The 25333-nt window shown below is 40.2% G+C and overlaps 2 protein-coding genes, 1 long non-coding RNA gene and 1 other non-coding gene across 4 annotated transcripts; 2 read left to right on the top strand and 2 right to left on the bottom strand.

Moving 5' to 3' along the window:
* Positions 1–8345: 8345 nt before the first annotated feature.
* On the top strand, positions 8346–12647 carry LOC112029550 (uncharacterized). Its single transcript, XR_010626200.1, has 3 exons — positions 8346–8656; positions 9274–9422; positions 12282–12647. It is a non-coding gene; the product is annotated as an uncharacterized LOC112029550 (long non-coding RNA).
* Positions 8365–8467, top strand: LOC112029559 (U6 spliceosomal RNA). Its single transcript, XR_002884754.2, has one exon. It is a non-coding gene; the product is annotated as a U6 spliceosomal RNA (small nuclear RNA).
* A 2290-nt stretch (positions 12648–14937) lies between the features above and the next one.
* Positions 14938–15914, bottom strand: LOC136064575 (uncharacterized). The gene is made up of 2 exons (XM_065766482.1): positions 15473–15914; positions 14938–15272 (listed from the first exon to the last, which is right to left on the bottom strand). The coding sequence occupies exons 1-2, from the start codon at positions 15912–15914 to the stop codon at positions 14938–14940; spliced, it is 777 nt and encodes a 258-aa protein (XP_065622554.1).
* Positions 15915–18065: 2151 nt separating this feature from the next.
* On the bottom strand, positions 18066–19621 carry LOC112015413 (uncharacterized). Its single transcript, XM_065766481.1, has 2 exons — positions 19203–19621; positions 18066–18448 (listed from the first exon to the last, which is right to left on the bottom strand). The coding sequence occupies exons 1-2, from the start codon at positions 19522–19524 to the stop codon at positions 18066–18068; spliced, it is 705 nt and encodes a 234-aa protein (XP_065622553.1). The 5' UTR covers positions 19525–19621.
* Between the last annotated feature and the right edge of the window lie 5712 nt (positions 19622–25333).

The following is a 25333-nucleotide window of genomic DNA, read 5'->3' as shown; positions in this document are numbered from 1 at the left end:
GAAAGAGATCTGAGAGAGAACAAATAGTTGGAGAGTAAGAGGGAGTGGGAGAGGGAGAGAGAGGAAAGAGAGTCCAAAAATGAGAAGAGAAGATAGAAGAGAGAGAGTTTGAAAGTGATAGGGGTATTTTCAAAAAAAGTAATTGATTTATAAGCAGTAGGCTAGGAAAGCAAACGACCTCTACGAGACCGTCAGCTTCATAAAAAGATGACAGAGGCTCCAAAAAGACTATAATAAAGGTGACGTACCCTTAATAAATCAACGATACTTTCAATGGATGATGCCACTACAAAAGCCGACGGATACATCTCCCCCACAAACCAATGGGAGAACTTGAAGCGACGGGTGACCATAAGGCCAACGAAGTGGAGAAGCTGACGGGTCCTACGTGACCTTGCTTGGCCCTCACGAATACTCATGTATGGAAATATCTTGCACATCACGCACAAAGACCCTATCACGTTCTCGTATCTTCCCCATATAGAAAGACACCCTAAAATCTATAGAACCCTAATATTAGAAGTCCTTTACAAGGAAAGATCCCTACTTTTAAGGGATCTTGGATTACTATTTGCCACTATATAAGCACCAGACCTCCTTTTTTCTCAGGTATGCAGAAAATCCTTAACTCTCTCACTATAGAGTTCTTAGAGATTTCTTATACACTAATTTGACTTTCGAAGGGTTTTTGGTTGGTACTACACCGGTGCCTTCTGCTTGGTCCTCTAATTTTTGTTCCATAGATACCCATTAGTGTGATTCGAAGCCTACAACTCACTGATGATTTCAGCACATCATCAGAAAGTATCAGAAGAGAGGGAAAACAAAAGAGGGAGAGAGAGAGTAAATAAAATAAATTTTTTTAGTTTTTACATACATGCTACAATGATTCCTATATATACAAACTTACTGTTCACAATTTAGCAATACCCACAAGGTAAAACTCAATTTGAGCATATGTGGTTGTAAAATAGCAATTTAGGAAGTTTTACACTTCCCAATGCTAATGCTCAGACATTATGTTATATAATAAAAGAGTAATTATTCTCATAAAAATAGGTGGGGTACTCAAAAGATTTGACACTTAGGACAATTGCATAATACTTTAATAGCCAATTGTTGGAGGCAATTGGACATGAATTCAGGGCAATGGGTCCCGTTTATACTCATAAGCAATGCATAATGCAGTTGGTGTATGTTCCAAGCAATTGAAAAATAATTCTGTTTTGGAGGAAGCTTGGAATATTTAGGAATGAGTATTGCTGAGAAAAGGCTAAAGGGTAATGAGAGCAGGGTATAACTTAGAAGATAAACTATTTTATGAAAATAATAATTGTAAGGACTCAATTTGGATTTGACCCTGAATATGAATGGGTTTTCAGCCCAATAAGCCCAAATAATAAATTTGTAGAGAGTGGGTTAAAGATTTAGACGCTGGCCGTCGTTCACCAAGCATGAACTCTCTTTTATTAAGAAACACTTAGAATTAATTTACAACGGGGAGAATGCTCCTCGGCCCGTGGCCGAGGAGCCCCTTTTCTTCTCTTTTCTTTCTCCCCCCTCTCTTTACTTTACTTGCTTTTCTTATATAGTCTTCATCTTCCTATCCCCTTCTTCCATCTGTTGATCATCCATTCGCCTCCCTTCTGGCCATCCGTCCCATCAGAGGCCTTATCAGTACTCAAGTGGTTCACTCTGATCAACGTTGCCCTACTAAGGGGTTATATCCCCATTAATGCGGCCAGAGGCGTTAGGTGAATGCATTAAGTGCAAATGTGACAGTTTGCTCTGGGCTTGTCCCCTCCCAAAAATTATCCTTAGTATGCCGAGGACGGAGAGGTCCTCGGCGTGGGTCAAAAAGGGGCTTTGTCTGACTTAGCCTTGGCTAGTCAGTCCTCCTCGGCGCTGGTCTTGGGCCTACTACGTGATGGGCTGTGGCTGTCAGGCCCACGGGCCCCACAATAGCCCCTCAAAACCCTGCTGCACGTTCCCTCGGACGGGGAGGAGGGTTTTGATACCTACGGGACCTCTTAGGCGAATCGCCTCACTTTGGCTTGTGCTAATGCTGGCGACTTTTCGACTGCTCGATGTGCGTTTTTTACGTTTCAAGACTTAATGCGTGCCCACATTAAATTTTGGTGGCACCATGTTTCCCACGTTCAACGGCGTGATGGTAATCGTTCGGTGGGGATCTCTTGCTTTTATGTGCAGGTCGTTACACTTGGGGAACCTAAGGGGGAGTATAAGTACCTGTTTAAACCGCCTAGTTTCCTCATTTTCGCGCTTACAACCATTGATGCGTATGACTTGCGTCTAGTTCAACTTGCACTCTTCCTGAAGAGAATCGCCATATTTCTGTAAGTCTTATTCTTTTAGTGACCCCCAAATTTCCTTGATTTTACTCCTCCTTTTCTTCTTCTGGAACTTTTAGTCGTCTTTGGGGAATGGGTAAGTTTAAGAAGTTGGTTGATTCCGAAGAGATGATGAACAAATTCATTGTCGACTATGGGATACCCAATAATGTGAGTTTGAAGTACTGTGAAGAAGGGGAGTGGTACCTTAAGAGGAGAGAGGGTGAAGTCGTAATCCCGATAGTCGCTTTCGTAGAGGGAGGGATGAGAATCCCTATGAGGCCAGTGACCCTCAATTATCTTAGGCATTTTCGCCTTGTTTTCATTGGCAGGCTATCCAAGCTCTTTTCAGGTTAGATGAGGAGATCGATGGCCAGGGCAATGCCTTAGCGAAGAGCGTAACAAGTTCTTGGAAGCTGCTAATACCCTCAAGAGATCTGAGGCCGACCTAAAAAAGGCGACCGAGGATCTGGAGGAGATGACGAAGGCCAGGGACGCTGCTGCCTCCGACCTAGCCGTGGCCAGGAAGCAAGCTGAGGATCAAACTAATCGCTTGCAAGTCGTTGAAGGTCAACTACAGACTGCCAAAGGGGACATTGTCTATATGAGGGAAAAGTTGACCACGGCAATCCATGAGAAATGTGTTGCCGAGTATGCCAGGGACGAGGCTGTGAGAGCCAAAGAAGAGGCGGTATTTGCAAAAACAGACGCCGAGCGCTCTGTACAACAGGCAGAGAAGGAGGCTTTCGCAGATGGGGTGGCTAAGACTGAAGCCATCCTCCGGGCTCAAGTTCCTGCGGTGTGCAGGCATTACTGTTCTCAGACTTGGCATAAAGCCCTCAACCAAGCAGGGTTGATGCCTCATCTGACCTCAGGAGGGAGGATAGGGTATATTACCCTATTGCAATTCGCGAGACTACCCCTGTTGCTCCCGAGGAGGGATCCTCATTACCAGCGGTTAAGAGTCACGATAAGACCGCCGAGGATATATCTTTGACTGACCAACCATCCGAGGAGATCGAACCCCAGAGGATGTTGGGGGAGCTAGAGCCGAGGGTCAGGAAATACCACAAGATGTGGCAAGGCTCCCTGCGGACCCTTCGATTCAAAGCCCTTAGGCCTTGGCTAAAGCCTTCGGTTCGCTTATCGAATTAATTTGTCTACTGAGTTGGGGAAACTGGTATACGACATAGGATAATTTTGTTTACTTTCTCTTTCATTTCATTTTGTTTCTTGCCTTAATGGCGTTGTAAGGAAATTGTATACTTTTTGTTTAAGCTGAACGCTTAGTGCTTTGCTTCCAACTACAGATATTTTCTTTTGTTTGCTTTACTATAATATTCTACTTTATATTCGTATTCTATTCTGGAGTTAGCCTCATGAAACCATCTATTATCCTTCAAATATAAATCTAAAGACCGTATTATAGCTTGACTCTAGGTAACGCTTTGGTTTTTCTCCAGATAGTTATTTTCTCCATGGGTTCGAGTCTGAGGACCATGCAATACCCTGGTTATGTCTAGTACTTCTATTTTTCTATAATATCTAGTTTTCCATAGGCTTGGGTCCGAGGATCATACAATACCTTGGTTCTGTCTAGTACCCAGGTATAATGGTGTAAATAGTTTTGCCATAGGCTTGGTCCGAGGACCATGCAATACCTTGGTTCTGTCTACCACTTCTATTTTTCTGTAAGTATCTAGTTTCCCCATAGGTTTGAGTCCGAGAACCATGCAATACCTTGGTTCTGTCTAGTACCCAGGTATAATGGTGTGAATAGTTTTACCATAGGCTTGGGTCCGAGGACCATGCAATACCTTGGCTCTGTTTACCACTTCTATTTTTCTGTAAGTATCTAGTTTCCCCATAGGTTTGAGTCTAAGGACCATGCAATACCTTGGTTCTGTCTAGTACCCAGATATAATGGTGTGAATAGTTTTACCATAGGTTTGGGTCCGAGGACATGCAATACCTTGGCTCTGTCTACCACTTCTATTTTTCTGTAAGTACCTAGTTTCCCATAGGTTTGAGTCCGAGGACCATGCAATACCTTGGTTCTGTCTAGTACCCAAGTATAATGGTGTGAATAGTTTTACCATAGGCTTGGGTCCGAGGACCATGCAATACCTTGGCTCTGTCTACCACTTCTATTTTTCTGTAAGTATCTAGTTTCCCCATAGGTTTGAGTCGAGGACCATGCAATACCTTGGTTCTGTCTAGTACCCAGGTATAATGGTGTGAATAGTTTTACCATAGGCTTGTTCCGAGGACCATGCAATACCTTGGTTCTGTCTACCACTTCTATTTTTCTGTAAGTATCTAGTTTCCATAGGTTTGAGTCCGAGGACCATGCAATACCTTGGTTCTGTCTAGTACCCAGGTATAATGGTGTGAATAGTTTTACCATAGGCTTGGGTCCGAGGACCATGCAATACCTTGGTTCTGTCTACCACTTCTATTTTTCTTAAGTACCTAGTTTCCCCATAGGTTTGAGTCCGAGGACCATGCAATACCTTGGTTCTGTCTAGTACCCAGGTATAATGGTGTGAATAGTTTTACCATAGGCTTGGGTCCGAAGACCATGCAATACCTTGGCTCTGTCTACCACTTCTATTTTTCTGTAAGTACCTAGTTTCCCCATAGGTTTGAGTCCGAGGACCATGCAATACCTTGGTTCTGTCTAGTACCCAGGTATAATGGTTGAATAGTTTTACCATAGGCTTGGGTTCGAGGACCATGCAATACCTTGGCTCTGTCTACCACTTCTATTTTTCTGTAAGTATCCTAGTTTCCCCATAGGTTTGAGTCCGAGGACCATGCAATACCTTGGTTCTGTCTAGTACCCAGGTATAATGGTGTGAATAGTTTTACCATAGGCTTGGGTCCGAGGACCATGCAATACCTTGGTTCTGTCTACCACTTCTATTTTTCTGTAAGTATCTAGTTTCCCCATAGGTTTGAGTCCGAGGACCATGCAATACCTTGGTTCTGTCTAGTACCCAGGTATAATGGTGTGAATAGTTTTACCATAGGCTTGGGTCCGAGGACCATGCAATACCTTGGTTCTGTCTACCACTTCTATTTTTCTGTAAGTATCTAGTTTCCCCATAGGTTTGAGTCCGAGGACCATGCAATACCTTGGTTCTGTCTAGTACCCAGGTATAATGGTGTGAATAGTTTTACCATAGGCTTGGGTCCGAGGACCATGCAATACCTTGGTTCTGTCTACCACTTCTATTTTTCTGTAAGTATCTAGTTTCCCCATAGGTTTGAGTCCGAGGACCATGCAATACCTTGGTTCTGTCTAGTACCCAGGTATAATGGTGTGAATAGTTTTACCATAGGCTTGGGTCCGAGGACCATGCAATACCTTGGTTCTGTCTACCACTTCTATTTTTCTGTAAGTATCTAGTTTCCCCATAGGTTTGAGTCCGAGGACCATGCAATACCTTGGTTCTGTCTAGTACCCAGGTATAATGGTGTGAATAGTTTTACCATAGGCTTGGGTCCGAGGACCATGCAATACCTTGGCTCTGTCTACCACTTATATTTTTCTGTAAGTAGAGGTTTGTCCTCGAACCGCTTTATTGGGGATGATTCCTCCTTGGGTCGGATTATGATCTTTACACGTGGCGTTGATCTCGCCTCCAACTCGAGGCCCTATCTTTTTTATTTATGAAGCGCCCTTTGTCTGTTCGTGTTCCGCGCTTGACGCTTCGGTGCGCGAAACGCGCCTTCATTAATGTCCTCGTGAATTAACACGAGTCCAACGGTCTACGGCGTCCTTGGAAATTGGTGGCCTCATTATTAACCCAGCTGATAATTCTCTTTTCGAACTCTATATGAATTAATTCTCACCAACCCCCATCCCCTATATAAGGTGGGGAGATGGTTTCTCCACAACCCATGGACCTCTCAAAACAAACAGAAAAAGACACATTCTTCAAACTTCCCAAGCCCTTTTAACAACCCCGCCGGAATTGTGATTAGAATTGGCAAAAGCCGGTATGGCCGCAGTCCCCACTGGGCTTTCGGTGCGGCAGAATCTAGGCGTAACCCTGATGGCGCCCTACATGGTGGCCCAGAGGGATGTTGTTAGAGCACCTAACGTCTCTCCTCGGAGCGCACCCCTGACGAAGAAGACGTGCGAATTCATCTCATGGGCGGTGCTCGAGTGTTGCCGTCTCCAACGGCCAACACTCGTGAGGATCGGAGAGAATCAAGGGAACATCATGGGGGAAAGTATCCCGGAGCCCCTGCATCTGCTCCTCTCTTTGTTCCAGCTCCGCCGCGCCGAGAAGGGAGTTGTCGGTGGCCTAGAAACATGATGGCCCTCCCCCTTCCCGGCCTTTTGTGTCAAGCTCTCCCATTCTCTTTATACCAATAAAGGGACGGCTTGACACTTCTCACCGGCTAGCTTTTTTAGGGCGGCTCCACCTGGGCCTCTGATTGTAGAAATAGCTGGTAGGATTAGCTTGTAAATTTGTGTGTGAAACACACCTGCCTGAGCCTCTGATTGTAATTTGTACTGTTTCTATTTATGAAATAATAACATCAAGATTTCTCTTTTCGCTGTCGAATCTTCTATTTTCTCTTTTTTTTTTTACAACGACCACTTAGAAAAATCGCCTGGGGCGCCGGCCAGCACCCTAAATCTCCCCACAGACGGCACCAATTGTAAGGACTTAATTTGGATTTGACCCTGAATATGAATGGGTTTTCAGCCCAACAAGCCCAAACAATAAATTTGTAGAGAGTGGGTTAAAGGTTTAGACGCTGGCCGTCGTTCACCAAGCATGAACTCTCTTTTATTAAGAAACACTTAGAATTAATTTACAACGGGGAGAATGCTCGGGCCGAGGAGCCCCTTTTCTTCTCTTTTCTTTCTCCCCCCTCTCTTTACTTTACTTGCTTTTCTTATATAGTCTTCATCTTCCTATCCCTTTCTTCCATCTGTTGATCATCCATTCGCCTCCCTTCTGGCCATCCGTCCCATCAGAGGCCTTATCAGTACTCAAGTGGTTCACTCTGATCAATGTTGCCCTGCTAAGGGGTTATATCCCCATTAATGCGGCCAGAGGCGTTAGGTGAATGCATTAAGTGCGAATGTGACAGTTTGCTCTGGGCTTGTCCCCTCCCAAAAATTATCCCTAGTATGCCGAGGACGGAGAGGTCCTCGGCGTGGGTCAAAAAGGGGTTTTGTCTGACTTAGCCTTGGCTGGTTAGTCCTCCTCGGCGCTGGCCTTGGGCCTACTATGCGATGGGCTGTGGCTGTCAGGCCCACGGGCCCCACAATAATCATCATTATAATTCTCATTATTATTATTTTTGAATATTATGATTATTATCTTCTAAGTTGTTATTTTTTTCCTTTAAGGTTCTCTTAAAAGAAGATGTTTTTTTTTAAAGAAATTAAATCAATATTTTTTTTTCTGAAATTAATCATATATTTGCATGATACCATATTTGTAGAGTGTGACTTCATTCCAATAGTTTTAAGACATATGTTAGTCTCGTGGCCCATCTTGTATTCCTCTTGTTCATAAGAGGAAAGCCTCGCCATATTTTACATTTTAATTTCATATATTTAGTTCTTAAGTCTGGCATAGTTAGCATGAACAAAGGTAGTAAATTGTATTTAAATTCGAAGATTTTTATATTGAATATTTACATAATAAATTCATGCATCCATTATACTTTTAAGATTACTCATCTATTATTTTTCTTTTACTCTATTTTACAGAGATGATATTATATAATCTTCTTATTTTTTTGGTATTGAATTCAAAAAAGAAATCATATGTTTCATTATTAAACAAAAAATAAATAAATAATTGTGCTTGATAACTATGTCTCCAAAGAAAGCCCACAAGGATGAGAAGGTGGATTAGTAAGTTTGGGCCTGGGCATAGCACCTGAATTTAACTTTAGAAGGGGTCAGTGCCGGAGTCCCACATCGCAAAGAAACAGTAAAATGATAGCATTTATATACAACATGCAGCAAGTGACTAGTGTCCCTTCGGGGACATCCGATAAAATTGGAACGATACAGAGAAGATTAGCATGGCCCCTGCGCAAGGATGACACGCATAAATCGAGAAATGGTCCAAATTTTTTTTCCTTCTCTTTGTTGCCCTTAATCTAGACACTTAAGTTTACGACAACTCGCAAACTTTCTTTTTCCCACACAATACCCTTGTCTTCAACCACGTAGCTATTGCTTTTCAACTATGGAGTCACAGAGTTACACAGAGCCATACCCACTAGACCTATCTAGCCCCAAACTTCAAAATTCATCATACAAGGTAATAGTCCAATCTGGGGTGTGGGTTTAAACTTTAAAAGAAAAATTTGCAGTCTTATGAGTTTTCTTTGTTTTTATTTTTTACTAATTGTTTGTTTGAAGAAAGGTTTGTGTTTGTGTTTGTGTTTGTGCTCAAATTTGAGCCTTGATGGTACTATGTGACCGAATAAAATTCTTGATAAGCTGCCGGTTGGTGTATGGAGTGGGTTCTTTTCTCAAGCATACCAGCTATTTGATGAAATGATTGTGAGGGTCCTAAATGTGATATTTGGTCTTATGCTTCTCAAAAATGAACTGGGTTTTGCTTATAATATAGCTCATTGCTAGGTTTTAGGGGTCAAATTGATGGTACTATGTGGCTGAGTGCAATTCTGGGTAAGCTGCCGGTTGGGGCAAGGGGTGGTTCTTTGTTAGATGAAATGATTGTGTAGTCTTGAATGTGATTTTTGGTTTTATTCTTCTCAGAAATGAACTGCGTTTGCTTAGAATATAACTCATTGTTAGGTTTTAGGGATCAAATACCTGTTTGTGCGTGTGCGTGTGCGTGTGCGTGCTCGCTTTTATCATTTTTCGGTGTGTAAATTTGAAGACAACTCAATCATGAACTTGTGATTGCAGGGCAAATTTCTTGATAGTAATCAAACATGCCGCATAGAACCCGACCTATGACTGCCCTTTTGGTATTTACTGGACTCAATGTCGCTCTGGTTTCAACCATTACACCTGTCTATGATTTCTTGTGCTTTCTTCCATACTGGGAAAGAAGGGTATGTTCATTTTTATCATTCTCTATTTGCAACTGGATTATATTTGTTCCCTGCAAAAATTAGCGTTCTCCTATTGTTTCTTTTATGTTTTTTGAACAGAGATGAAACAATTTTGGTTTGAGTGGTGATACTTCTATCATCCATCTTGCCAGTGTTATTCATGCATTATGCCATGTCTCATCATTATTTCATTAAATTATAAAAATGAAAAAATTCTATTAACATTGAGAACAGTATTAAATGCAAGAATGCTGACAAAATGTATTTTATTGATCGTATATGACCATATTTTCTTGTGTGTGACATGACTATTTTAATTTACAATTGATTTACCCAACAATCAATGCAACAAGGCAAACCCAGGAAAAAACTTTCCCCTGATTCAACTGCCAATCTGGTTTGTTATAATGTTGTAGAAAAAATCATGGTTAATTTTAGCATACATGTTCTATAATATTGTATTGTGGCCTTATGTTTTAATAAAACCCTTGTGCCATTAGGGAGCTGGTATTACGCATCCCCATGATATATGCACCCAATTCTCCCACCATTAGGGGTTGGGGGCATGTGGCACAGGTTTGAGGTTTTGGTGCAAAGAAATTGGGAAAACATTAGCAATTGCGGTTTACTGTTTCTGCAGAAATACGACTGCCAATAGGTTAGCAATGGCATAGAGTTAATGATACATTTGTATGTGCTAGAAGAAAGCTTTACGGCATTTGAAAATGTCTAAAAAGGTGCTTAAAGTTTCGACTGATCTATGAATTAGGCATGGCTCACCCTTTTAATCTGAAATTATCTTTACAAGATTATAAAAACTAAAGAGATTATATAAGTCAAACTCTTAGAATTTCCTTGGGGTTTGAGGTATACCCTAGTGGTTCCAGCACTTCTTTGGGTGCTTAGGCACTGGGGTTCAAACCCCACCAGCCTCCTCCCCCTATTTACCCATAAAAGAAAAAAAGTCTTAGAATTTCCTTAATATCAATAAGAATTAGAAACGTATAACATAGAAAAGAAAATACAAGTATTTCGAAGTCGTTTGCAAAACTTTTATTAGGCCAAACTTACGTTGTTTGTTAACATGCACATTTTCCGTAGAATCCAATAGCGAGCAATTTAGGCTGTGTTTGTTTCAACTTCAAACCACTTCCGGAAATCAATTTCCGGAAAATTGCTGTGTTTGGGTGCTTGGGAAAATTGGGTCAACGGAAATTGATTTCCCCTTTGACCGAAAAAGTGCTCCCCACGCCGGAGTCGATCCAAGCCCAGCGCCCAGCGCCCATCGCCGGCGGCCTTGAACCCACGAACCGCCGATCCAAGCCGAGAGACCATCGTCGGCGACCATGAACCCTCGAACCCAGTCCCCATCGCACCGCGCCGATCCAGTTCCGGAAAATCGATCGCACCGCGCCGTCGATCGTCGATCGTCGAACTCCTTCGAACCCGGCGCTCTTCGCACCGGCGAGTCGCGCCGCGCCGCGCCGTCGATCTTCGTCTTCCTCGATCTCTCCGGTTTTTTTTTTTTTTTTAAGTTTGATTGTTGTTTTTGTTTTTTTTTGAGGAACTGATTGTTGTTGCTGTGGTTGTTGTGTTGTGGTTGTTGCGTTGTTGTTGCCGGAATTTGGTGGTGTTGTTGTTGTTGTTGTTGTTGTGTTGTTGCCGGAATTTTTGTTGCCGGAATTTATTGTTGTAGTTGTTGTTGTTGTTGTTGTGTTGATATGAAAAATTTTCAGGAAAATAGCATTTTAGAATACATCCAAACACATAAAAATATTTTCCACAACAATTTTCATAATTCACCCAAACACCTTAAACATATTTTCCTTTTCCGGAAAATAACATTTCCGGAAAATATGTATTTTCCGGAAAACGTTTTACACGAAACAAACACAGCCTAATCGTAAAATGGAACTGAAATTTCAAAAGATTGTGCAGTTGAAGACCACTAAAAAGAAAAGAAAATCTTTGATGCGATATGTGTTGGTGGATGGTCAAATAGGAATAGGAAAAAGATGAAATAAGAGGATATTCTCCATTGGCCAATCAATATCCACTGAATGTATGTGAAACTTCCCAATAAAGCATGGCTTATTTGTTGATTGATTTTGCAACTCTTGAGAGCAAAAATGCTCATAAACTAACTACGTTTCTTTCAGTAAGAGGCTACAATATGCACTTAAACTATTCTCATTTCCATGTCCTATATTTAAGTTATCTTCAGCTGGCAGGTTAATATCAGAGTCCTCGCCTCTCCTAATACGATTTCATCCTATCATCTGTCTGCTAAAGGAATATTGACTTGTTTTATTCCTAAAAAAGGGCAATTTGACTTGAAAAGGGGGGAGGGGGGAATTATAAATCCACTTCCAGTGCGGGGGGAGTATCAACACAGGGTTATTATTATGGTCTAAAGCTTTGGATAATTTTGGTAATTTCCTGAAGTCCTGCTTCAACTTGTGGCTATGATAAACACATGCAGTTGAAAGTTGAAGGCATGTAGTGGATTCTTTTATATAAACATTATGCTTTGTGTCTTTGACAAACTACATGTATCTCTACTGATACACACCAGCTAATCCATAAGCTATAACACAAACAATAGGCCAGGTTTAGGTGGGTTTTGGTCAGCTTGAGGTTAAAAAGTTAGCCTAATTGGAAGTCGTCTACCAGTTATTTTCAAATATAACTTTTATATGACAATAATACTAAATATATTATTGAGAATATTAATTTGAATTTTGCTTAGTTGCCTTATCCTTGCACTTTGGAATATTAAAATGAGCTTTGCCTATACTTGATTCATTGATTTATGTAGTTGGTGATCCATCTTAAGAATTTTTTTCTCACATGTTACAGAGAGAACAATGGCGTCGAGAATGGGAAGTTTCTTTAGCAAAGGGGTTTGAATCAAAATAAAAGGATCTATGAGGTAAAGAGATGGATAAGAAGACAATAGAAGCTTTATACGAGTACCTATTGATTTTCTCATTTATATTCCGTAGATTTTATTAGACACCAAAGATTTGCAAGAAATTATGATCTCTAGTAAATTATATTCTGTTTCATCTAGGCACTGCTATACTAGATTCCCACCCAATGTTTTTGTCTTTAAATGGGCTAAATATTATTACCTAGCTTTTGTTGGAAAAGCTATCTTCTGTACTGTAGCCTTTCTCTTTAAATGGGCATTGCTCTACTGCAGCTCTGCATTGATTTGCGATCGATCATTTGGCTAATATTTCTAGACTCTAGTTCTTGGGCAGGGACTGAAATTTTGGGTTTATGTCCTCCATTTTTAGAGGTTGGCTCATCATTATGTAAACATTGCAGTGGAGACAAATTATTTCATTCTGCATTATTGGCCAACACTATGTAATGGACTTGAAACATGTGTTTCAATCAGTACATTTTAAGCCTCATACAAATAGCTTGAACATAGGGGCTGAAACCAACTTTCTCATTAATACATCCAACAAAACCTTAGAATTTTGCGTGAGTTTGAATCATAGTTCATAAGTAACAGATGTGGCTTTTCTGCAATGACAAAAAGCCCACGAATACTTTTTTTTTGATAGGTAAGAACAAATATATTCAAAAACTGCTAGATGCAAATTAGCACCAGCAAAACAGAAGTACAAAAAAAAAAAAAAAAAAAAAAANGCAAATTAGCACCAGCATAACAAAAGTCAAAAAAAAAACAACTTAGATTACAAAGAAAGAGAGCTAAGGAATAGAGGAAGAGAGTCACTAGATGTGAGTCCCCAAGCCCTAGCCCAATCAAACAGAGAACCAGAAAAGATCGCAAGCATTTGGTCCTCAGATCTATCCAAATCCTCAAATGTCCGCCGATTGCGTTCCTTCCAAATACACCACATCAAACACAACGGAACTAAGTTCCAAATGAAAGATGAACACTTCCCCAACCAATTCCACCAACTAAATAGAAAATCTGACACCGTACATGAGGGAACCCATGAAATCCCAAAAGTCCTAAAGACAAAGCTCCATAGCCGATAAGCCTTTCCACAATGTAACAACAAATGATTCACGGTCTCACCACAGCAACGACACATAATACACCAGTCAACAAAATCAAAGCCTCTAAGCTGCAAGTTATCACCTGTGAGGATCCTATCCCAAGCGGCTGTCCAAACAAAGAAAGAAACACGCCGGGGTGCCTTAACCTTCCAAATACTTTTCCATGGAAAAACAATAGAAGAAGAGCCATGTAACTTATGATAGTATGAGCGGATAGTAAAATCCCCGTTTTTAGTCAACTTCCATCTCAACTGATCACCATCAGTCCCTAAAGGTAAATTGGCTGCCAAGGATCGAAAGAAATCAACCACTACAGCTGCCTCCCAATCATTAGGACCTCGATTAAAACGAACATCCCAAGTTCTCCCATCTCCTGCTCCTTGACATATCAAAGATGATTCTATGGAAGCCTCTCTGTTTGCAGCAAAATTGTACAAGACAGGAAAAGCCAATTGGAGAGAAAGATCTCCACACCACCTATCTGTCCAAAATTTCACTCTATCCCCCACCCCAATCTTAAACTGGACATTTTTTTTGAAAACTTCCCAGCCCTTCCGGATACTTCTCCACAAACCACAACCATAAGCACCCCTACCCAACTTAGAGGTCCACCCCCCCCCATTCTTCCCCAAATTTCAAAGCTATCACCCTCCTCCAAAGCCTATTCTCCTCAGTCCCAAAACGCCAAAGCCACTTTCCTAGCAAGGCTTTATTGAAAGTAGTCAATTTCCTAATACCCAAGCCACCATTAGCAATAGGCATACACACCTTATCCCAACCCAATAAATGAGTCTTAGGTCTCCCCACAGGAAGTCCCTTTGGAGCTTCTCAATTTTGTTTGCCACATGTGTAGGGATGGTGAATAGAGATAAAAAATAAGTGGGAAGGCTGGATAGAGTGCTTTTAAGCAATGTCATCCTTCCTCCTTTCGACAGATACAACTTCTTCCACCCAGCTAGCTTCCGTTCGATTTTTTCCAAAATAGGGTTCCAAATAGAGGGGACTTATGGGACGCCCCAACGGCATACCAAGATATGTCATTGGCAAGGCCCCAACCCTACAACCCAAAATCTCTGCCAAAGCATGCACATTATTTACCTCCCCTATAGGAACCATTTCGCTTTTAGCTACGTTAACCTTCAAGCCAGTCACAGCCTGAAAACAAAGTAACAGCAATCGAACATGTAGAACTTGCTCCATCTCTGCATCACAAAATAAAATAGTATCATCCGCAAACAGCAAATGTGAAACACTTTCCCCTCTGCCCCTCCTACCATCAGCCCTAAAAGCACTAAGTAAACCTGCCCCCTCCATTCTCTTCACCATCCTACTAAACACCTCCATCATAACTAAAAATAATAAGGGAGACAACGGATCCCCTTGTCTCAAACCTCTAGAGCTACCAAAGAAGTCAGCTGGGGTCCCATTAACCAACACAGAAAACTGCACTGTAGAGATACAAGTTCGAATCCAGCTACACCATTTCTCCCACAAAACCCATTTTCTTCAACAACTTTAGAAGAGCCTCCCAATTCACATTGTCATAAGCTTTCTCAATATCTAACTTACAAATCACTCCCGGAATCTTACTCTTCATTCTGCTATCAACACACTCATTGGCAATGAGAACTGAATCAAGGATCTGCCTACCTCCCACAAAACTATTCTGAGATTCAGATATCAACTGATCTAACACTACTTTCAGTCTATTTGCCAAAACCTTGGCCAAGATTTTATATAAACTCCCCACCAAACTGATAGGTCTGAAATCGCGAATGTTAGAGGCATCATTCTTCTTAGGAATCAAGGCTATAAAGGTAGCATTAAGAGATTTTTCAAACTTACAGTATTGATAGAACTCATCAAAGACTGCTAAAACATCTCTTTCTACTATTCTCCAACAATGATGGAAAAAGGCCATAGAAAAGCCATCTGGACCTGGAGCTTTATCCCCTTCCATATCTCTGACCACTGATAGAATCTCGTCCTTCTCAAATCTCCTCTCCAACCAGCCCCTCTCCAACTCCCCTTTTGATCAAACTCCAATCCTTCCACAAAAGGTCTCCACTCCTCAGGCTCCTGATACAGAGTTTTATAGAATTGAGCTACCTGAGCAGCCACTGCTGCTTCTTCCTCATAAATCACCCCATCCACTTCTAAGAAATTCAGATGGTTAAACCTTCTATGAGAATTGGCCATCTTGTGGAAGAACTTAGTATTATTATCTCCTTCCTTAATGCATAACATCCTCGATTTTTGTCTCCAGGAGATCTCCTCAAGAGAAATAAGATGCTCTACCTGTGATCTCACTTCATTTTTCTCATTTCTCTCCGTCTCAGTGAGTCCGAGAACCCCTTCCTTAGCATCTAATAACTCTAAGGCCCCCAATAATTCTTTCTTCCGGCGCCCAGACATTGCCAAACTCTTGGCGATTCCACTGAATAATGTCATCTTTCAAAGCTTTCAATTTTTTAGCAAACACATAACTAGGTGTACCCGAAAAAGAATGGTGATTCCACCATGAGTCTACTCTATCAACAAATCCGTCCGACTTCAACCACATGTTCTCAAACCGGAAGGGACTTTTTCCCTTCACCATACCCCCGCCTCCAAGAGAATTGGGAAATGATCTGAGACCGGTCGTGGTAGAATCGTTGGGTCACATCCGGAAAATGATGCTCCCAGTCATGTGACACTAGAGCCCTATCGATCCTAGACATGGATGGCTGGTCAGTACCACTAGACCATGTATAACTCCCTCCCTCCAACGGCAAATCTATCAAGTTTAAATCTTCAATAAATTCAGAAAAATTTTCCATAGCTGGAGTAAGCCTAGACCCACCCCTCCGTTCACTAGGAAAACGAACGATATTAAAATCCCCAAAACAACACCAAGGAACATTCCAATACTGCTGAATACCCCCCAACTCATCCCATAAATCACCCCTCAAGTTGTTATCATTTGGGCCATACACCCCTGAGCATGCCCAAATAAAACCATCCTCCACACCTTTCCACTGAACCGACACCGAAAACAAGCCCACCAGAACGTCCAATTTTTCTAAAACCCTCCTATCCCACAAAATCAAGACCCCACCAGCCGTCTGATCAGCATCTAAAGCCACCCAATCCACATACAAACAGCCCCAAATACTGCAAACCAGCTGCCTATCTATGCCAGCAAGCTTAGTTCTTGAAGGCATACAACATCACACTTCCATTCACGTAACAAGTTTTTCACTACCAGACGTTTCTGGAGTCATTCAAACCTCTAACATTCCATGTAACCATTTTCAGCTTCATAAAGACTTTTAAGGCCCCACAACTATCTCTACCACACTTCCAACACACTATCTCCATCGTAGTTAACCGTTGAGATTAAATTCCTCAACTCTTCTTCCTTTACCAGTGATGATGCCACTTTCTGGTTAGCAGCTGCTTTCTTCCGCTGCTGGTTAATAACCTCCATCTCCTTTTCTAGTCTTTGAAGATAGGCAATACACAATTGTTCATGATGTTTCACAGAAAGCCCTATCATTTACTAAAACCTGGGATTCTGTTTTTCACCCAATTAGAGACATCCAATATACCACCCAAATCTAATACCTCAGAATCGTTATGCGCTTCCATCGACAAGGCCCAGCCCCTGAGGGATAATAGTAACCAACGGATTACAATCAGCCAACCTCTCCTCCTCACCCAAGACCACATTCTGGAAAGCCACTTCCTCCACCGTCGAGACTCCAAAACAGATGGGCCACTAACTGACTTCGGTTCCATCAAAGCTAAATTGGGCTGGCCAATCTCATACATATCACTTGACCTGTTACCTTTGTTATGCACCCCTTGAATCACGAGCACTCTACACTCACTTCCAAGTTTATCCTCACTATTGACACCAAAATCCACCAAACCCGCAACCGAGAGTCTTTTAAGGATATTTGCCAAGAAAATACCCTTGAAAGTTGCGAACTTGCCTTATCGGACTTGCCCAGAGCCAACGTGAAGGCATCAGAGTTGAACCCAACTGACTCGCGCCGTTCGAGTTAAACCCAGCAGAAAAAAGACAATCGGTCACCATCGGAACCGCCACAAGACCATCGGAGCTGGTCCCAACCTCCAACCTATCTACCGCGGTGCTGTCGGAGCAAAACCCATCAAGACAGCTCTGATTATCCTCCATCGGTTCCACCTCGGCACCTACGGAATTGATCCCAGCCTCTAACCCAGCCACTGTGTGGCTATCGGAGCTGATGCCCACAGAACAGGTGCGACTACCGAGCAACGTAGGCTCTCCCTGTCGCTCAGCCCCTTTGATTTTATAACTTAAAGGTTCGGTCTGGTGAAAGAGATGACTTAGGCTTCACCGAGTGGGCCAGGGGTGTTGGGCTTGTCATCACAGAGATTCACCCATTCAAAACTTTTGGGCCCGAGAAGCAAGTAAAAGAGCCCACACCATTTTGGGTCAACGAGGATACATTTGACCCTGACCCATTAGAAAGAGCCCCCACATGCATCCCCTGTTTCCTTGATACCCAAACAGAGCACTTTCGTCCCCCTATTAAGGAATCCCTGCACCTTGCCTAAAATGGTTGATTTTGTTTAACATGAGGATTTTTTCCCTGTAGTCCATTCGTCTATGAAGATACTGCGATTTTTCATCTTATAGTTACTATTTTGTTTCCAAACAATTACAAAACATGACAATGGTATCACCCCTATATTTTGCAAGAGTTGAATGGCAATTGACATTACCTTTGTCAAGGTGTTTAGGCCTGTCTTTGAAGCAGCATAGGCAGCACCTCCAGGCAATTGCCCACGGTCGAGACCAGCAATAGAAGATATGTTTATGATTGATCCTCCCCGCTCTGCATCACGCATGCGTATGCCAATGTATTTTGACACCAACCAGGTTCCTGTTAAGTTTGTTTTGATAACATGATTCCATTCCTCCTCAGACAATTCTAATGGTGATTTCACAGTACCTAATGTACACAGCATAAGAGTTAGGCATCCAGGTACCTGAACATTTTGAAATGCTCATAGAATTAAAATAAAGATGAAGAAGCAAATGTTAAAAATACACATAAAATTCCAAGAAGCACAACTGATTTCTTTTTTTTTTTTTTTTAATAATTGGTAAGTTACATATACGGATATACCCATTAAACTTAAACCCACGACTTCACCTTCCAGTTAACATCTGATGCTAGTTGAGTTAAAGCACATTGGCAAGAAACACAACTGATCTTGTCAATACAAGAATGAAAACTCAAAATATATCTGTCTTAAACAATCAATTGTGCATGATCCATGGTCATCAAAGCACATTTGTCCATGGATAGATATCATTCATTTACATAACTTTTTTTTTTTGAGAAGGATTCATTTACATAACTTTGTCCACAATATTCACAACATTTACATTTTTTGAGCAAGACAATGTGGTCAAATGTAAAAGTACTGTATAAGGTTTTTAAAGAACAAATAGCTAGAAGTAAATGGGCTCAAAACTCGTAACTTGCATCTTAGAGACACTCCCAAGAGATTCCACCTTATAATTTCCTTAAAGAATAGTAAGTAATTTGAACTGAAACCTTTTGAACTTGGAAGCTGTGATGTCAAATCATGGTTTCAGTTTAAAATTGGAGCATGCGTAAAATAGTGTATCACCTTATGTACAACAAGTATTACCCAGTGCGTAGCTTACTTGATTTTTTTTTTTTTTTAATTTCTAACCTCTAAATCCGGCGTTGTTGACCAAGGCATTGATGTGGCCAAACACATCCCAAGCCTGTTGTATGGACTTGTCAATAGTGGGACCATCGGCGCACAAATCGAGCTCCACAGCCACTGCTCGTAGGGAGCTTGAAGAAGTAGAGGAAGAGAGGTGATTGATTTGATGACAGAGTGATTGGAGTCTGTCCACGCGACGAGCGGCAGCAATGATCTTGCAGCCAGCTTTAGCGAGATCGAGACAGAAGTCAAGACCGAGGCCTGAGGAAGCTCCAGTCACCATCACCACTTTTCCCTCTAGCTTTCCCCACTCCTCCAACGCCATTTCTCTGACTCGGTGCAATGCCAATGCCTCAGATCTCTTTTTTATTTTCCCTCCCCCCGAGAAAACCCAATTATTATACTGCGTATGGTTATGAAGTAATAATCCGTTTGTCTTTGAGTCTTAGGATCCGTTTGAATACAATTAAAAATTAAAAACTAAAATTAAAAATTGAAAAATACTATAGTAAAATAATTTTTAAATATATGAATAATATTGTAGGACCAATTTTTAATAAAAAAAGTGGTTAAAAAGTGAAATTTATGAATCTGTAAACAATACACAGTGTGCACTGTTCATGAGAAAAGTCAAACTTTCTAAAAAAAAAGAAAGAAGAAGAGAAACGCAAATGCGTCTGGGAGGCGCAAAACGCGCTTCCCAAACGCACACTTAGGGTGTATTTTTTCCCGCAGTTGCATTTACGTTTGTTTCCTAGCCTTTTTTTTTTGCTAGTACATGGCACTGTTTATGAACGAGCCAAGTGCTAAAAACGGGTAAACAGTAATTTGTAGTAATAAAAAAATATTTTACTAATGTACAGAAATAAGTTTTCAACAAAATAAGTGGTATTTAAATGTACACTTAAAATTAAAATTTAACATTTTTTTGAAATGTAAATCATTTTTCAAAAATATTTTCTTTATAAAATTATCTTAATTTTTATACATCATTGATAACAACTCTAAAATGAGTTCAAAAACTTTCCCTCATAATTTTGTTTTGAAAAACTATTTTATTTAACTTAGTGTGTTTGGCATTTTTTAAAAAGCCAGGTTTTTTTACTATTCAGCTTATTTTTGCTACTATTCATGAGTCTTGTTGCACTTTTTAGTATTATTTATGAGGCCTATTGTAGCTTTATTTACAATATTTTTAGTAAAAAAAATTCAGTTTAAACTAAATAAGCTTTTTTAAGTATAAGAAAAATTTTAGGGTAAATTTGGTACAATGAACGAAATTACATATTTACATTAAAAATATTAATTTTTATATGGCCAAACTTATGTATAGTACCTTAATTACAGTTACTTAAAGTTTTTCTTTTATAATTTTGACATCTGTCCAATTTAACAACCCCTACAAATGGCATTAAAACTAAAAAAAAAAAAAAAAAAAACTTTTTTTTTCTTCTTCCTTCTTTTTCTCTTACTGCAAGCGAACCAACGACTTCAGATCTTTTTCAGATTGTAGGATTTGTGCCTTACACTTAGGGATAAATAGATATCATCATCAAAACCAAACAAAAAGCCCCAGCAAAAAATAAAGAAGAAATGGAAAAAAAAAAAAAAAAAAAAAAGCAACAAAAAAATCTCATATTTTCTCTCTCTCGTGCTTCTAGGAAGCCCAAATCTCGAAATCAAGGATCACCACTATTTGATTTGCAAAATATCTTCAAACCCACATTTGAATCTCTGCAAAATCTCATGGACCACTTTCACTTCTTCACTTGCATCTTCTCCTTTTCATCCCTTACCTTCTCCTTCTCAACCCTTACTTTCTTGTTCTTACCCTTTATCCACTGGCCTTCTTACCCTTTGTTGGCTTCAATTTGGTTCAGATTGAGGGTGAGAAGTTGGAGAGATCGAATGCAATGGGGTTCTACGGTTCTACATTCTATGTTCTCTCACGGGACAGAGGAATAAGAGAGAGAGAGAGAGAGAGAGAGAGAGAGAGAGAGAGAGAGAGAGAGAGAGAGAGAGAGAAAAACAAATAGTAGTATTTTAACATCGTTTGTGGTTGTTAAATTGGACAAATGTCAAAATTTTAAGAAGGGAACCTAAAAAACTGTAGGTAAGGTACTGTACCTAAGTTTTGCCATATTTATTGTTGGTATAAAAGATATTGTAATGGAATAATTATTAGTTTATTACTAGACATAAGTTTGGTTGCTACATATTAGAAGCTTGTAAAAGATGATGTATAAGGAAATTTTATATTTTTGAAAATATATTATTTTAAAACTTATTAGAATCATTATAAAAATGAATGGTTATTCCTCAATTTAAAGAAGGATTGTTGAGAGAGAACATAAAGCCGGAATATATACTAGTATTTGGGGGGCAAAGTAGATTTTTTGATTAAAAAAAGTGCGGCCGATAATTGATATTTTGTTGATTGAATCGCGTGAATTGAAAAAGCTCAGAAAATTTGCTTTTTTAAAAATGTGGATGTGGTGTTATTTGTAAATGCAATTGACTAAAATCACGCTACCAAACAATTTCCTTTTTTGCGTTTAGCTTGTTAACGCGCACTTCCTCTGCAAGAACACTTATCCAAACAGGCTCTAAAGATACAACCAAATGACCAAATCACTATTACACATGAATAACTATTCCATTACATGAGTTATTACAGCATACCAAACATACTCTAAGAGATAGTTTTCCTCTTAACCATTTTTTTTATGATACTATCAAATACAGAAAAATGCATGAAACTATCTTCACATAAGGTTCTCCATTGAAGCAATTAATTTTAAGCTAAAATATTATTTTTCTCATTATTGAATTTCGCATGAATTTCGTTTTTCATCCTTAAAATTTTAAAAGTTGGTTTTAAACTCCTAAATTATTGCAAATGTTATGCTTACCACTTTTTAATTTAAAATGTTTATTTTTCATCCCTAAATTATCATAAAAAAATTATTTTTTTCGTCTTTATTTTTGTTATAAGCTATTGAAAAAAATTTCTTTAAAAAGCTTAGGAATGAAAAAATGAAATGTTTTTTAAAATTAGGGATGAAAAACCAAATTCAAGAAAAGTTTAGGAATTGAGATAATATTTTTGCCATAATTTTAACTCATATTTCTATGCCCAAACAAATAATTATTTTACGAGACATAACTCTCATAACATCTATAGGTCCAACATGCATTGGTCCCACATGTTATGAAGAAAGATCACATGAGATATCTTCTCTACCAAATCATCCTTAGAAGATATCTCATTCGAAACGCTCCATTATAGACAAGTACACGTTGCGTCATAAATGATCACTTCAAACATTGTAGTTTTTTCATTTATGCGTCTTAATTAAACCAGTAAAAGTGGCCCATTGAAATTTTGAAGATTTTAACGGTGTTAGAAATAAAGTCTGATTGGAATGTGTAAATTTTGGGTAATGAAAAGGTTATGTGGGGGAGATGTATATCCATAAGTGTCTATAGGGGAGATGTATATCCATAAGTGTACTCATTATTACAACCTTATCCCATAAACTCTACAATCATTCTAAGGTCCTATATATATGTGAGATTACTTTACTGTTATTATACACACTCTAAAATAAATCAAAGAATTGTGGATAACTACTTGAATATAAGAGTTTATCAATTATATTTCTTGTTTCTTTTACTTTGTTTTATTTATTTTCTCATTTCACAACACTTTATCAGCACGATTCTCTACCCAATTTCGAAGGAAGTTGTAATCCCATTATTCTTCAAATATCAAAGATTATTTGTGTAGTTTTCTTAACTCACTGTAAGTTTTTCTTTTTAAGGAATTAGTAATTATCCTATTTGTTTGTCTTTACGTTTTATGCTCATAATTTTAGTAATTTTTAATTGATTAAAATTTTTATGAGATTCACGTTATTCTATTATTATATATTCTTATGAGATGCACGTTATGAGATTCACATTTAATTAATTAAAAATATTTTGTTAAAAATGGTTTGTGATGAAGCAACTTAATAATAGTTATATGTACCGTGTATAAATCAACTTTGAATATATATGTCTGTAGGGTCGATTTTTGTAGCCCAAGCCCGAAAGATATGGGTTAAAGGCCCAACAAATCCAGGACAATGAATTTGTAGAGAGTGGGCGAAAGAGCTGGGCTGGTTATGAAGTAAACAATGGTTGGCTAAGTTACTTGCAGTGATGATAACATGAAATAATGCTTGAACAACTCCATGAATGAATGTCCGAAGAGATGTTTTATTAAGTAAACAGTGATTACAACATTCAGAGCTACAGTAAAGCTTCCCTCTCTTTTTCTCCCTCCCCCATTATCAGGGACCCTTTTTCTTTATATAGCATCCTTTCCTATCATCTCCATCGTCCACCTGTTCTTCATCTGCGTATCTACTCAAGTGCATGTCACGTCATGTGTCTACTTTAGTTCTTTGTGAGTGACGGTAGCCGAGGTTACACTGTTCAGGGATCTTCTCCACATAAATGAGGCCAGAAAAGCTGTTGCAGTGCATTAAATACGGTGGTAGCAGCTTTTCCTTTAGATATTTTTTAGTTCTGATCATCTTCGGATCCACCCAGAACTTATCATTATCATTGGGATNGACCATGCAATGCCTTGGTTCTGTCTAACGCTTCCATTCTTCTGTAAGTATCTAGTTTCCCCATAGGTTTGAGTCCGAGGACCATGCAATACCTTGGTTCTGTCTAGTACCCAGGTATAGCTGAGTGGTTAGTTTCCCCATAGGCTTGAGTCCGAGGACCATGCAATGCCTTGGTTCTGTCTAACACTTCCATTCTTCTGTAAGCATCTAGTTTCCCCATAGGTTTGAGTCCGAGGACCATGCAATACCTTGGTTCTGTCTAGTACCCAGGTATAGCTGAGTGGTTAGTTTCCCCATAGACTTGAGTCCAAGGACCATGCAATGCCTTGGTTCTGTCTAACACTTCTATTCTTCTGTAGGAAGGGGTTTGTCCTCGGACTGCTTTACTGGAGATGGTTCCTCCTCGGGTCAGACTATTAGCTCCGCGGTGCTTTGGGCAGGGGCAGTTCGGACTTTGATCTTACATGTGGCATTGACCTCGTCTTCAATTCAAGTTCCCATCTTCCTCATTTACGAGGCGCCCCTTGGCCGTTCACGCTCCGCGCTTGACGCTTCGATGCACAAGACACGCCTTCATTAATATCCCCGTGAATTGCTACAAATCCAGCGGTCTATGGTCTCTTTGGGATTTGGTATCTTCGTGATTGGTACTGCTGATAATTCTATTTTCGAATTCTGTGTGGATTAATTCCCACTTGTCTTCATCCTCTATATAAGGCTTTCCGGGGAAAAGGCTTCTCCACACTCTATGAACTTCCCAACGCAACTAGAAACACATCCCTTCGGCTCCTCGAGCCCCTTCAATAACCTTGCCAGGATTGTGACCAGAGTTGGGAGATATGAGGCGGCCTTGGGTTGGTGTGAGGACACATAGACCAAAGGTCCTACTGCCCTGGCTAAGAGTCGTCGTGACCGCATCCCCCATTAGACTTCCGGTGCGGCAGAGCCTTGGCGTAACCCTGATAGTGCCATGCGCGGTGGCCAGGAGGGATGTCCCTGAAGTACCTAACGCTCCTCCCCAGGGCGCACCCCTGCCGGAGGAGACGCGCAAAATCACGTCATGGCTGGTGCCCGAGTGTTGCCGTCTCCAATGGCCAACACTCGTGAGGACTGGAGAGAATCGAGGGGACGTCATGGGGGAGGGCTTCCCGGGGCACCTGCATCGGCTCCTCTCTTTGTTCTAGCTCTGCCGCACCGGATAAGGAGTTGTTGGTAGCCTTGAAGCGGGCTAGCCTCAGCCCCATTTCCTCTGGCTAGTTTTAGAACAAGTCCACCTAGGCCTTTGTTTGTAGAATTAGCTTGTAAAGTTAGTTATAAAACACGCCTGCCTGAGCCTCTGTTTGTATCTTGTACCTTTCGTTTAATAAAATAATATGAAGTTCCTTTTCTTTTTTGTTGAATCTTCTACTTTTCTGCAATGTTTTTTTTTTTTTTTGATGTGTCGCCACCAACCTTCCGTAAAATAACTACTTAGGAACGATCGCCCGTTGCGCCTGCCAGTGCACTAATCCT

This window comes from Quercus suber, unplaced genomic scaffold (genome assembly GCF_002906115.3).
Source record: "Quercus suber isolate HL8 unplaced genomic scaffold, Cork oak 2.0 scaffold_709, whole genome shotgun sequence".
NCBI classification, from domain to species: Eukaryota; Viridiplantae; Streptophyta; class Magnoliopsida; order Fagales; family Fagaceae; genus Quercus; species Quercus suber.
Note: the sequence above shows the minus strand (reverse complement) of the source record. Positions and strands in the feature narration are given on the sequence as shown.